The sequence below is a fragment of the Zosterops lateralis genome, assembly GCF_965231275.1.
Source record: "Zosterops lateralis genome assembly, chromosome: 2".
NCBI lineage: Eukaryota > Metazoa > Chordata > Aves > Passeriformes > Zosteropidae > Zosterops > Zosterops lateralis.
In genome coordinates this window covers 106,745,435-106,759,692 of record NC_139763.1, presented here as the reverse complement: position 1 = coordinate 106,759,692, position 14,258 = coordinate 106,745,435, and the positions used below count along the sequence as shown (strand labels likewise).

General features: G+C 44.3%; 1 protein-coding gene across 1 annotated transcript; it reads right to left on the bottom strand.

The window, feature by feature from the left end:
• Positions 1-717: 717 nt before the first annotated feature.
• Positions 718-10,098, bottom strand: GPA33 (glycoprotein A33). The gene is made up of 7 exons (XM_083884661.1): positions 9,954-10,098; positions 6,372-6,523; positions 5,325-5,535; positions 4,647-4,805; positions 2,246-2,359; positions 1,683-1,806; positions 718-1,249 (listed from the first exon to the last, which is right to left on the bottom strand). The coding sequence occupies exons 1-7, from the start codon at positions 10,000-10,002 to the stop codon at positions 1,168-1,170; spliced, it is 891 nt and encodes a 296-aa protein (XP_083740787.1). The 5' UTR covers positions 10,003-10,098; the 3' UTR covers positions 718-1,167.
• Between the last annotated feature and the right edge of the window lie 4,160 nt (positions 10,099-14,258).

Here is a 14,258-nt window from a genome sequence, read left to right as displayed (position 1 = left end):
TAAAGGGTATGTGGGAGGCATTGCTGTAAGTTTCTGAAACTCCCAAAGTTGAAGATGCAATAGGGAATTTTGAAAAGATAAATGTTTTACTGCAAACATATCTTTCAAAAAAGAAGGGAAAAAAAAAAAAGGCAACCAACCCCAAAAAGCTGTTAATTAGATTTAATACCCATTGATAGTCCTTGGGGATGGACAGTCCATTCTCCTCCAAAGATGCCAGTGGTAGGAGTTCCCTCCACATTGGCACACATCTTGCAGATAAAATGCAGTGCTTCTGATTAAATTGTTACCATTGTGAATAAAAAGCTATTTTTCATTCTTCCTTCCCTTCCCCCCACCTTTTTTTTTAATTAAGGAGGTACTTGCCATGCACATGCTCTCACATTGTCATTTTTCTCAGAAGCAGCAGGAGCAATGGACTATTTCTGACTTGCCCATGCAAGAATCAGGAGGAAAGAGTAAATGTAATGAAAATTAGGAACTGTAGGAGCTAGAACTCAGAAATTCAGGAGTCTGACAGTAAATAGGCTGGATTGTTTCTAGTTCTTATCAGCTGCTCATCTAAGTTCTTACCTTATCTGTGACATCATTATGCACTGTTGTCCCAAACAGACTCATTGGTTATCAATGATTTTTTTCCCATGTCTTTATTTATATGTGCATATATAATATATACAAAGAACACATTTAATAAAATGTCTTTAAAAATCATCTTGCTTAGACCTCCATTAAAAAAAAAGTTTGTGCTGGACAATTGTGAAAACTGTGACATTTGCATGAGTCAGTAAACAAGACCACCCTTCCTTGATGAAATGCAGTTGGTGACCTTGAAACCTTTTGTGCATCTGGGGATACATCAGCAGCTCTGTTCCTCTGTTCTCCAAATAGACCTGACTGGTTTCTTTTTTCAGAAAGTTGGAAGACTGGTTATTTTTGGATGACTCCACGTGCATCTTTCTGCTGTGATGAGAGTGTGTGTTAGTGCTCACTGTACATCAAGCACTTCTTTCCAGGGAAGCAAGAATGTTCTCTCCCAGAACTTGAAGGCAGAGCCTTTGGCTTTCATTTTATAATTCAACTTCTTGCAGTAAGAAAGAGGGATTGGTTTCTCTTCTACAGTGATGTCTGTGCCTCAGCAGATCCTGGAGATGGCAGTGGATTCTTCATTCATGCATTCTCTACATCCTCCTCTGTGCTCTCGTGCCTTGTTGGCATCTGCCTGGAGGGTTCATTTCTGTCTTCCTGCTCCCTAAAACATTGTTCAGGAATAGAGATGTCAATCAAAACCATCCAGAAACCTCACTGAAGAGATTTTGTGTTAGGATACTTTTAAACTGCTCCAAGCTGATCTAGAACTGTACCCAGCTGAAGTCCACAAATTCGGTCTTGCTGGTGATGCAAGAGGTGTGGGAGCTAATTGGGTTTTTTCATAACATCTGTGCTAATTCACATCTAAGGTTTGAATAATTTGGTTCTAGCCAGAGATACAAAAGTGTCTGGGACACCTGGGCATGTCCCATGAGGAGAGATGGGAGCCACTGGGGTGGACACTGAAAGGAGAAAGCAATACATACTCTCCTAGATTTCTTTTCTCCCCAGCTTTCCTCTCCATCTGTCACTGCTGGAGTGAAAAGGAGAACCCCTCATCTGTTCCATTCACTGCTGCAGGGAGAGGTACTCACGTCATCTCGTAGTCAGTTTCCTTGCTGTCCCGACAGCAGCAGCAATAGGAAATTATCCCAATCACCACAATGGCAGCAACAACTCCCCCAATGATGCCAGCATACAGAGCTATGTTCATGGATGCTGCATGGGAAGGGAGGAGTTAGCACAGGAATGGTGTCAAAGGGGATCAGCACAATCACTGCACTTCAAACGCCCCCACCACCTCCAGACTGAGTGGAAGCCCCATTGTTGGACTACAGCAAGTGGAAATAACTCTGTACTGGGTAGTACAGGAGCAGTTAGCTACTGACTGGGAGGAGCCCCTGCATCTGAACAACTGCTCTTCTTTGTCTATAGTTTCAGACATCACCAATTCAGTGCTGTCTGACTCTATAGAGTTTTTTTGTCATTTTTAACTAACCCAGTGAGTTGGTGAGTGCTCTACCAGCCTGTAAACCAGTGGACAGGGTCTCTCTTACAGGTGTGCAGAAACCAGATGATAACATTGCCCTCCTTTAATACTTTGAGCTAAGATATTCTCTCTGGTACTTCCCTTCCCCAAGGCAGCCCCGTCTCTTACGTGGCACAACACTGACTGTCATGTTGCAAAATTCCGTTCCCACTTCATTTGTTGCAGTGCAGATGTAAAAGCCAGAGGTGTCTGCTGAGATGTTCTTCAGAGTTATTTGTTGCCCTGTTGTGAAACACAAATCAGGCCAAAAAAGAAAATAATTAAAGCAGGGAAGGAAGTGGCAACAGTTCCAGTTCTAGCCCAGGATGGTTGGAGTGATGAGAGGTTATTAAAGCTGATGGATTGCTCTGTCTTGCTCAGGAGCTGCCATGCTCATCCCTAGGTTTTAGAGTGATTTGTGGGAGGATAAACAGAAGTGTGCTGTTTTGATTACAGGGAACATGTGGTATTTGAACATTCCTTTTAGAAAGAAAATTGTAGGTGGAGGGTGAGAAGTGTCTGTGCTTAGAGAAAGCTTGCCTTTTTTTTTTTTTTTTTTTTTTTTTTTTTCTTTTTTTTTTTCGGGGTGCGGGGCAGAGGGGTGAGGGGGGGAAGTTGGATTTTAAGAAATGTCAGATGCCCAAATCAGGACTGTCCATCTTGGTGAATTAACTTGTTAAACAAGAGAAAGCTCTTCAGTCTTGCAGCTCTTAGGATTTCAGATATGAATTATTTACCAGTAGGGGAAAAAGTTTTCTAGTCTGGGAGAAGCCACACAGGCTGTGTTAATAAACAAAGCAGAAGAACTCTAGTGACAGGACTGCAGTGATGCTGATGCTTTCTGTCCAGCCTCACACAGCTCAGAACCACAGGCTGAAGCTTAGCTCTGTCAGTTTGTTTGCTACATCTCCAGCTGATAGGGGTAGGTGTAGTCCATGCTTTTTGCTTGTGAGAGAGGCCCGGATCCCTGCTCTGAAAGCAAAAGACTGAATACTTTTTTAACGACTTTCCTGTTTCCCTGGGATCTCACTTTTTTATGTTTAGTATTTGCTGGCACCTAGTGCCAGATAGTAGAAGAGCATGCAAACTGAGAAATGACAGACAAAATGCTTGCTTGATTTTTAATATTATTTTTTTTTTCTTTTAGTCTTTACATACTCCTTGTATTTACTTGTCTCCCTCTTCTTTTTTTGGTGGGTTTTTGTTTGGTTTTTTTTTTGTTTGTTTGTTTGTTTGTTTTGGGGGGGGTGGGGGCAGGGGCTGACGTTTGTAGCTGTCAAAGTCTTTATCTAGAAGTGGAATTTAAATCCTCCTAATAAATCAAAGTAATTGAGTGAGTGAAATGGGGGAAAATGTGGGTCAGGTACTGTCAGCTCTGGAGTGTCTCCTGAGGGGGTTCTGCACGCTTTGCAGCAGTGGGACTTGCTTAGCACAGAAGGCAGTTGCCTGTAGTGACAACAGGGCACCCAGCCAGGCTGAGGCACCAGGGGACAGTCGGCACATTGCTTGGCCATGGGTGCTCCCAAGAAAGCAGGAATGAGGTGGGAATGGGCCAGCAGAGACTCCTGTCCCGGGGAGGGACAGGGTGACAGCAGAAGCTGCTGCTGTGACAAGTCTCGCTGTGCTCAGGGCTCTGCGTGATTCACTGGCACCACTTAGTGGCAGTGAAATGAATAAAGTTCCTGCCTCGGTGATACTTTGTCCTTTCCATATTTTGTGCAATAATCGGCTCGTGAGTGTGGAATATCCTGTGGGTCTCATCATCTTTAGTTTACTTCCCTTAAACCAGGAAGGGTAGGTGCAGACACTTAGTCTTCCCGAAGCTGGACAGGCCAGGAAAAAACAAAGTTGTTTAATTAAATATATCTGAGGCTTCTGTCACTGATACACTTAAAAGAGTATTAAACCCTCATTTCTGTATAAATAGTTCTGTCAAGATCCTGTTATGGGGAAATTCAGCTCCTTTTTCCTTCCAGATTCTAACTTAAAAAGAAAGCAAATAAAATATCAGGGACTGTGTATTAGTCCTAAAGAACCAGAAGCCTTTTTCATGCTCAAAGCAGGAATGGTGTAACTTTCTCATAGCCCCTTCCTCCAGGTGAGTGGTCATCTCTGGAAGAAAGCTTCCAGAGCCAGCTTTTGTTTCCTTCAGTTTAGAAAGAGATCTGCTTGTTGTCAAGCAAGCTGGGGTGTAAAGACAGAAAACTCAATGTTGTTCCTTGTGTTACACCTTACTCCCAGCAACTGAGGAATAATTATTTTTGGCTGCTTCCAGAGCCATCCAAGTTTCTCACCAGGGGAGAGCTGAAGTTAAAGTCTTTCTGACCATTCTTACTTCAGGTAAGAGTCCTTTTCCCCATGCTAAGTTACTCATGAACATGTCTTGTATCAAAAGAACAACTTTTCAAAATCCTGTTCAGACAACATCCTAGAATAAGCCTTAAAAGTGTTTTTGGATTCGCATTTAAAAATCTTTCCAGCCCTCATCTGCAGAGACCTCAAAGCCTTGATGTCTTTGGGTTTCCCATACCTTGTGCATATGGTAGCACACGGGGCTCGTTTTGCACATTGAAGCTTTGCCAGCTGTATTTGGGCGTTGGGGAGCCCTCACGAGAAACGCAGGTCAGGTTGATATTCTGTCCATACTGTGGTGTCCCCACGATGTTGCATTCGGGCTTGGATGGTGCAACTGAAGGAAGAAAAAAGCAATTGTATTAATCAGAAGCAGTTTCTTGTTTCAGTGGTTTTTATTCTTGCAAGCAGAGGCTGGTCTTGCACCTGCCACCTTCTTCTTAAAGGAACTTAAAGTGAATTTGGATCTAATTTGTTTCTAATTTGGCACTGAAAAGCCAAGAAGGAATTGCAAGATACTTTTTGGGTTATGTCTAATAGTGTTAGGTAGCCCATCCTCTGATAACTGGAGTATGACAGGCCACAGGGGGGATGAAGAAAGCCCCATAATGATGCCTGGATTATTAGGAAAGCGAGCTGTACAGCTCTAAAGGCTGTTTGCTACAGCCGGGTGTCTGAGGGAGTTGTGTGCCCTACACATCCCAGCATCCTCCCATAGGAGCAAGAAAAGACCAAAGGTGGAATTGGGGATGACAGCCTTTTTGCTGTTAGAAAATCTGTTGTTTAAACCACTGTGGACATTAGAGGAAGGGCAGGTGTGTCTAACAGGGGTGTGGCACTGCCTGTGTCACCGCACCGAGGACAAAGAGGTCCAGGAGCTCAGTCTGCGCCGGGTAGTCGTTCCGGAGGCGGACGCTGCAGGCGTAGGTGCCGTTGTCCTCCATGGTCACGGCAGTGATGGTGATGCTGATGTCCCCACTGTTCACATTGCCACTGAAGACGAGGCGCTGCTCGTAGCCCTGCCCGTACTGTGTGAGCCCATCAAAGTACCGCGACACGATGTCAACCTGTGGACAGGGAGGGGACAGGATCAGTCTCGCCACGTAACTCTGTGAATCAGCCCACTCCTAGAGAGCAGCTTGGGAAAGAGGACCTTGAACTGCACCACTTTGAGAAAAAGCCAAGAAAAACATAGACATTCAAATGGATCTCTGTTTCCATCTGGAATCCCCTTCTTACACCTTATCTGAGGTGGAGCTTATTCACTTTTCCTCACCGTGAGGAGAGGACAGCATGAGACTTCACTGAGACCCATGTCAGTCAAATTGCCTTATGGTTACACAAACTCTCCCAGCGAGGATCTCCAGAGAAGAAACCCTTGGCAGTTCCTTCAAGGAGATCTCCAAAGGCTGCTTTCCCTCCCACTAATTTCCAAGAAGTCAAAGAGAACTTTAAAAGTTTCTTAACCTTCAAATACTTCAAATGTATGTAGGAGACCTCAAGAATGTCTCCATGTACTGTTATCATCAACTTAAAACTTTTTATACAGTATCAAAGATATGTGTATTAGACATACATATTTATATATGTGCATATATTTTTAGAAATTATCTGTGTTTCACATGTTTTAATAGATGTAAACCCTACAGTACATATAGTGGTGTATCTTCATTAAACACTTTTAAGACCAAGAGAGAGGAGGAAGAGAGTTGAGGGCTTGCCTAGTTTGTGCAATAGATTTGGGATAAATTGCATCTAGACTCAGCATTTCCATTTGCACAGTTCTGGGATTAAAAAAAGCCTGGATGGAATCTTTTTGTTCCAACATCCATTCCCACCCACAGCTTCCACCTCCTGCCCCTTCTTGGATGCCCTCTCTGTTTCTTTATGCAGCTGAGTTTACCCTGCTACTGATTTTCCTCCAGACAAGCAGGTCACTTCCGTCAACAGCCGCGCTGGTTTTAAAATTACAGCGCAGGGTAGCGTTTCTTCCTCTTGCCACTTTGATTTGCCTCGCAGGAACTTCCACAGTGAGGGCGTGAGCAGACACCAGGACTAGGAAGAGAATAAATGCTGCACTCAGGAAAAACAACAACATCGGGATTCCATGGTAGTCTCTTTGGCTTCCTTACATGCCACAGTAACCCCTCATTCCCCGTCATTCCCCACTGAGTAAGAGGTGATGTGTGCTGAGGCTCATTGGCTCTGGGAAGCTGCTTCAGGATGGCTTGGAGCTAAACTCTGCTCTCTGTTCCTTGCTTCCCTCCTCTTCACCTACTCATACATTGCCATGGAGTCTAGAAAGATGCTTTATTTTTTTCCTGAGCCCTCCTTCAGTGTGACTGACACCCTTTGACAGTTCAGAATGTACAGAGGGAGACAGATAAACAGATACTACAAGTGCATCAGCAGTCTTAAGGATTCAGGCTAAACTAACAAACTGATATTGTCAAATTTCAAGGATCAGGAAAACTGTCAAATAACTTGCCGCAATCCAAATCCATAGAAAAGTGACATTTTGTGCTAGGGAATCAAAACCTGTTCATGTTTTTCATCCCTGAAACCAGAAAAACCTAGAGAAGCAAAGAGTGATTGAAAGAAACAAGAGAAGAATAGCTCTTAGGGTTTTTTTTCAAATTAGCAAGGTAGCAGTCACCTTTCTCCAAGAACTCTAACTCCTGCCTCTGGAGCACAGGAATAGCTGAGATTTGAATAAAACAGAAATCCCTCTGTGCCCTGGGGAAGCACGCAGGGCACAGGGCAGGTGTTTCTTCTGCTGGATTCCCTCTGACTTGCTCTTAATTCATCATGTCTGAGCATTGCCTGGTGGGCAGGTCTTTGTTATTCTCAGAATTGAGCTGGACATTTATGTCTGCCCTACCATAGGTGACCTTCATGCCTGCAGGAATCCATGGTTAAAAACACCTGCTTCCTCCTACCAGTTTGTGTGGGTTTGTTGATTTGAGGCATTGGTTTTGTTTCTTCTTATTTTTTAACAGCACCTTCATCTGTAGAAATCGTTAGGGGAAGCTGTAAATGGCAAGGAAGGAAATGCTGCTCAGAGGTGCTCCCATGGCAGAGAGAAGCATGGCACAGTAAGGGGGAAAGAGGAGAGGAAGGCTTCCCCCATGAGGGGCATGCTGCATGTGGTGGTGAAGGTTTGCTTCTGAAAGCTGAGTCACTGTTCCCTGGAGAGGATTCGTCTGAAAAGTTGCCACCTAGCAAACTTCGGGTCCTCATTCTGCCCTATCTTTGTCCACGTTAGATCTATAAGGAAGTGTAATGTATAAGGGAGAGAGCAATGGATTTCTAGATTCCACCTTGAGTTGCAAACTGGTCGTGAATACCCACTTTTCTAGACAGGAAAAGGTCAGTAAGGGAACCCCAGTGGCAAGCTGAGCACTGCCAGGTCCTTGACTAGCAGTGAACAGGCGTCCCTTAGGAAACACCAGCGTTGGGACACAAAAGGTTGTGTTGTCACTGCACTGAGAACCTGGGGAGACAATTCAGGTAATTACACAGGGTGCCATGGGACAGCTGGCACAGGGATCTGCTTTTAGCCTGAATTCCCATTTCTGTGTGCCCTGCCCCATGACCGATTTGTTCTGTGGGCTCCCACAGTTCATGAGTGAGGTGTGTTTTCACCTCTTCCTCTGTGATATGGCAGGGGTGGCTTCTGTTGTCTTGAGGATTATTTAATTTACAACTGCTGACAGTTATGAGAAGGCAACCAGGGCAAAGTATTTCTAACATGCTTTTATTGCAGCCACTCCCAGATCTTTCCCTGCTCTGGAGCACCCAGGCTCCATGTTTGCACAGCCCCAGGGCTCTAGCTGACTGCTGTTTGCATATGCCCTTTGTATAAGAGACATCTGTGAAAGCTTTCTCCTTGCTTGTTGTGACTGGATAGAGATGCTTTCCTGCATTTAGGTGAAAAGCACCACTGTCTGTATTAGGAAATGGAGCAAACCCCTTTTCCTGATCTTTTTGTCACTCAGAAACTGGTTCCACTGGGCTGGGGTTCACTGACAGGTCATAAACACACCCCTGAGGCAGAGAAGAAACCACCCAACCTCTAAGACTTCTTTTCCTTCTTCCAATTCGATGAGTCAAATCCTACCATAAATGAGATCTTTCTTTTCTTCTAGACATGTTTGGTGCAGATTTGGGGAGCAGCTGAACCCAACACTTGTGAGACACAGCCTGTAACACACTTATTCATCTGTTGCTGTCACCCTCACATCCCACTGCTTCTCTGCTCTTCACCCACATCTCTTCCTGCATCCCAGAAGGAGCTTCCCTCTCTCAGGGAAGCAACACAGTTTCCTTCTGAGATGCCATTGACTCAGGCTGATTTCCTCCTTCCCACTTCTCACCACAGTTCACTTCATAATCATCGTGTTTAAAAGTTGTGGTTAAATCTTCAGAGGCTGGGAGATTTTTTTCTTGGAATCTATTCAAAATATATGGCTCAAGGGAGGGGAAGCAAATTCTGAAAGAAGTCCAAAAAAGGAGAGAGGACAAATAGCCTACATACTACTAGAGAGACAATATCACCTAGATTTAAACCCTAGAATTACTTTTTTGTGTGTTATCATTTTGTATGTTTATAACATTTTAAGAAATTGAGAAAGATTTTCTCTCCCTCTGCTTAACTTAGAGATTCGTACTAGTACAAAGGAAGAAGAATATCAAAGTGACATTTCTACTTTCACAGTTGTTACTGAGTAATTGTTAACAGACTGAAGGGTAATTAATACAATTACAGGAGTGTTTTGTTTGCTGAAATAAATTGAGATTCTGATCAAGCAACAAAAAAAGAGCTTCATTTTACATACTTACTTCTCTCTGAGAAGTTCCCATTTACTTAATTTGCACAGCAAAAAAGGTGAGAATAATGAAAAAGGAGAGTGAATACCAATGGCATTGCACAAGTTACCTAATGATCATCAAACCATGATCCAGGTCACATTTGTTGCATGTGGAGCCCATCCACTTTTTCTGATTACTTTAAACTTTGTGAATCATATTGTTGATGTGAGGTTTTTAGGATTTTTAGTTTAAAAACCCCAAGCAATTCCCATGTGCGTAGTTTGGTCTGAGGCTGGAGTAAGTGCAGAAACATTGATATAAGAAGATGAGACAGGATAAATAGCAGTGGAGAAAGAGACTAAGACTTCTAGAGGAGTAAGTTCCTTTTTCAGAGACAAATACTCTATTAACAGAAACCAAAAAAACTGTTTACGAAAAGTACTTTCCAGCTTCCCAAAGAACAACATTTTTTCCCCACTTGTAACAGTTTTGGGAGATGCCTGTGTGTCTGGACATCCAGCACAGAGACTGGTACACAACTTGTCTGGCCATGAACACAAAGGAACCTTCACTAAACAAAAAAGAGACGTACAAGGTGCACTGGAGTCCTTGTATTTTGTAGTGCTGTTTCCTTCCACCCAGCCCTTGAGAACATAACCAAATTAGTACTCACTTGCACTGAAAATGAACAGCCCAAGTCCTTTCATTGCAGACCCCCTCATCTCTCCTTTGTTTCACCTCAAGGTGCTCTTCCTTGTGATCCCCAGGAGGCTGGGTGAGTAATTGGCTTTCCCGGAAAGGCTGTTTAGCAGTGGCATCACAGGTTCACTTCCTCAGTCTCTTTTAAAGCATTTCTGCCCCAGCCTGCCCCTCCCCTCTCAGAATGACAAGCCACATCACCAGTATGCTTTGACATTACTTGCTGCTCTCTGTAAACTTGTGTGTACCTTCTCCAGGTGTGGACTTTCTCCCACAATTAAATGGCCTTTCCCCATTTCTCCCAACACGCAGGTGCATGAAGCAAGGGAAGGGTGTGGTGGGACTGGGAGTGGACTGTGCAGTGCAGCTGAAGTCATGCGTGTGATGACACGCAACTAGGGGAGGATAAACCTCATTTTTCTCAAATATTTACTAAGGAACAGAGTTAAATAGCTATTACAGTGCTTCACAATGCAGGCAGCAGCCCACATTCAGGCCTTAAGGACCTGAGGAGCCTAACTCCATTTACTTTAAATACTCATACAAATATGAGTATTTCCTCTCTTCTTCCCAATAACTTCGGAACCCACTTGACTGATTTCAGTTGAATTTGATGGACAGACAGCAATCTTAAAGATGGAAAGTTATTTCAGTCTCATAAAAATTAGTAATCCAAATCAGTTGGGATAAGAGAGAAATCTAACTGATACCTCTTAGACATTAATGCTTGTCTTCCATTCCAGGAATCTGTGGTTTCACAACATGATGGGTCTCACCTTTTGTGCAGCCAGGCAGACAGGGAAATATGGTAGAGTGAGTTGTCACGGAGACTTCCTCATCTCATGTTGGTGTGGAAGTGATTTTTACCCTGCCTCTATCAGCCACTCTGATGCAACACAAGTAAATAAATTGGCACTGAGATGGATTATATTCATGGTTTTGGAGATTTGGCTAAGACTGGTTTCCTAGGTATTGTGGAGAGCGTATGCTTCAGCACCTGATACTTACATAAATCTGATATTAAGATGCTTGTTTTAGATGCTTTATATTTATAGCTTTTGTTAGTTATTTAAGCCTAGTTTTGAAAAGGTATTTAGGCACTTTTACCCTGTCAGTTTACTTTTACAGCTCTCATTGGGGGTCTCAGGAGCAGACTGCTTTAATGTGGGCAATTGTAAGAGATTCTGTATGTTTCTGTATGTTTCTGGGTTGATTTTCTTTCCCTATCTAGCATGAGCTGCCAAAGCTCACAAGCACTGGCCCCACAGCTAAAAGAGCTGCCATAGGTACCAGCAATGCTGCCAAAGCTTTGCATATCAGCTTCTTTGTCCCTCACCTGTGGGCAATGCAAACCCTTGAAGTATTATTTTTGCTGATGGCTGCAGCTCTGGGGAATCTTTTTGCTGATACATAGGATTTTTAGGGGATATTATTATGTTATTTAAATAAAACTGCCATTGACATGAAAAGCTTTAGTACAAAACCAGGGTGACTTCATTGTGTTGCCAAAAATATCTGCTCTGATAAGGCCTGCCTGTGAAATTCAGTGAGGAATATGCATAGGTAGCAGTGTGCTAACACTATAAATCTTTGTAACTCCTGCCAGTAAAGAGAAGGATCAGGAAGAGAACATGAAGATCCCACCTTTTCCCTCCTAAGAGGACAGCACCTGTTGGTGTTCAGTTCAGGTTCATCTGTGAATTAATACATTGACCACCAATGACAGATTCCCAACCACTTACAGCTCTTTTTGCTACATTTGCACGTGCAAACAGTCATTAGCAAAGATTTCTGTCCTCCTTGCCTCTGCTCTGTACGGTCACCTTGATCCCAAAACCCAACAGCCTGTGGGCAGCAGTGGGGAGGAGCTGCTTGCTGTGAGTGCTCTCTACAAGTCTTCAACCTATAGGGTCCTCTCACCATCTCTACATCTGAAGTGTTGCAGTGGGCATGCCAGGGCCTTCACCATCCTTGGCTGCACTTGTATCCTAAAGATTCACAATTAGGATTTTCAGAAGCAGCTCAGTGACTTAAAATCATATGGGTTTATTGGATGCCAATGGTGTATGTGCTCCCACAACATTTAGGTCCTTTGAAAAGCTTTGTTCTCCAACAAAAGGCAGTCTATAAGCAAACATCTTTAGATCACCTTTGCCACAATTAGGAGTAATTAACAAGAACACATGGTCACTATATTGCAGAAGCAGCTAGAAATTGCATTGCCAAGAGGAGGTATCTGCAGGATCAACACAATTCATTCTCTATGTACATGAAACTGTCAGGATCCCTTCAAACCCATAATCAGCCATCCCTTCCTCCCTGTGACACCCAAGATTCAATACACCACCTTCTCTTTTCCCTGCTCACTCACCCCTGTGCCTACATTAACACAAGCCTGGGCTGTGAGCACACCAAGACTTGAGTGGCTGTGTCACATCTCTTCCTTGCCATGATGTGGCATCCCTACAGACACAGCTCCCATCCCCCTGTGAGGATGCAACACTCAAGCAAGAAAGAAGGGGGTGTGCAGGCCCTGCCCAGCATGGTACACCACCAAAGGTATCTGTAGGATCAGGTAGGTGAGTTTCCTTTTCCACTTCCTTTCTAGTTTGTTTGCAAAGGGAGTCAACAGTGGGATGGTTTTGCATGACTCACAACTGGAGCCCCCAGTACAGATAAACAGCACTCACACTTTCATCTGGTTCTGTCCTGGGCCAGCCTGGCCCATGAGCTTTCCGGGGGGGGTCAAGAGATGGGAACTAGAGGCTTCCTTTTTGAAAAGACATCAGAAAAGACATACTGTGGCTCAGTCTTGGCTCTTCCAAGAACAAAAATGATCTTACAACCATAGAACCACAGAATCGTTTGGGTCTGAAGGGACCTATAAAGATCATCCAGTTGAACCTCCCTACCACAAGCAGGAACATTTTTCACCAGACCAGGTTTCTCAAAAACCCACCCAACGTAGCCTTGGACACTTGAGTGATGGGGCATCCACAACTTCTCTGGGCAATCTGTTCCAGTGCCTCACCATCCTCATAAAGAATTTCTTCCTTTTATTTAATCTAAATTTACCTTCTTAGTTTAAATTTTGTTCCATGACTCAGGCCCTGGTAAAATGTCTCTCCTCCTTTCTTTTAAAGTTCCCTTTAAGTACAGAAAGGCTGCAATAAGGTCTCCCTAGAACCTTCTCCAGGATGAACAGACCTGACTCTTTCTCCATAGAAGTGTTCCAGCCTTCTGATGGACTTCTGGCCCTCCTGTGGACCCTCTCCAAGAGGCCCATGTTTTGTGCTAGGGGCTCCAGAGCTGAACGTTGTACTCCAGCTGGGGTTTCACAGGAGCGGAGTGGGACAGTCCCATGCCCTGACCTGCTGGTCACACTTCTGATGTAGCCCAGCATATAGTTGGCTTTATGGGCTGCAGTTGCAGATGGGTCACATCCAGCTGTTCACCCACCAGTACTCTAAAGTCCCCTCTCCTCCAGGCTGCTCTGGATCCATTCATCCCAAGCCTGTACTGATATTGAGGACTGCCCCAACCCAGATGCAGGATCTTGCACTTGGCCCTGGTGAATTTTGTGAGGTTCACAAGGGCCCACTCCTCCTCTGTATGGCATCCCTGCCCCTACTGAATCCAGGGCACCACTCAGCCTGGTGTCCTCTGCAGAATTCCTGAGTGTGACTCAGTCTCACTGTCTGTGTGAGGATAAAAGATACTGAGGAGTCCCAGTACAGGATCCTGAGGGATACCACTTGTTGGTGATCTCCATTTGGATGCTGAGCCATTGACTGTAGTCGGATCCCATCCACCCACTTCTTTATCCATCAAACGGTCTATCAATCAAATCCACCTCTCTCCAAATTAGAGGTAAGAATGTTGTGTAGGACCATGCCAAAGTCAATGCAGAAGTCCAGGTAGTTGACAGGTGGCTTACTTTCCATTAGGTTGGAGTGGTTCATCCTGCTCTGCATTTCCCAAGGATATCAGAGGTCATACCTGTATTTCAGTTTGTGCCTGGTGGGATCCCCCTTGCCAGGAGACTCTCTGGAGGCAGGGGTCCAGCCTCACTGGCTCTGGACTCTTTCCTGCAGCTGAGAAACAAGGATCCAGCCCACAGCAGGGAAGGAGTTAAGTGCTTGACCAGCTGCTGTCTGTGAGGCACTGAATTCCTTCCCCGTGCGATCTAGCAGCCAGTGTCAGGACAGCTATATTTAGAAAGCTGATAAAGGTTTGGTGCCAACAGTTGTCCTGCCCCTCGATGAAGAAGCCGTAGAGA

What these genes read in the sequence shown, in the direction of transcription:
- GPA33 (XM_083884661.1), bottom strand. Translation starts at nt 10,002, where the DNA reads ATGAGGGGGTCTGCAATGAAAGGACTTGGGCTGTTCATTTTCAGTGCA. An exon ending in CCTGGACCTCTTTGTCCTCG is followed by an intron (nt 4,806 to 5,324) that starts GTGCGGTGACAC and finishes TTCTTCCTTCAG; the next exon opens with TTGCACCATCCAAGCCCGAA. An exon ending in GAAACTGACTACGAGATGAC is followed by an intron (nt 1,250 to 1,682) that starts GTGAGTACCTCT and finishes ACAATGTTTTAG; the next exon opens with GGAGCAGGAAGACAGAAATG.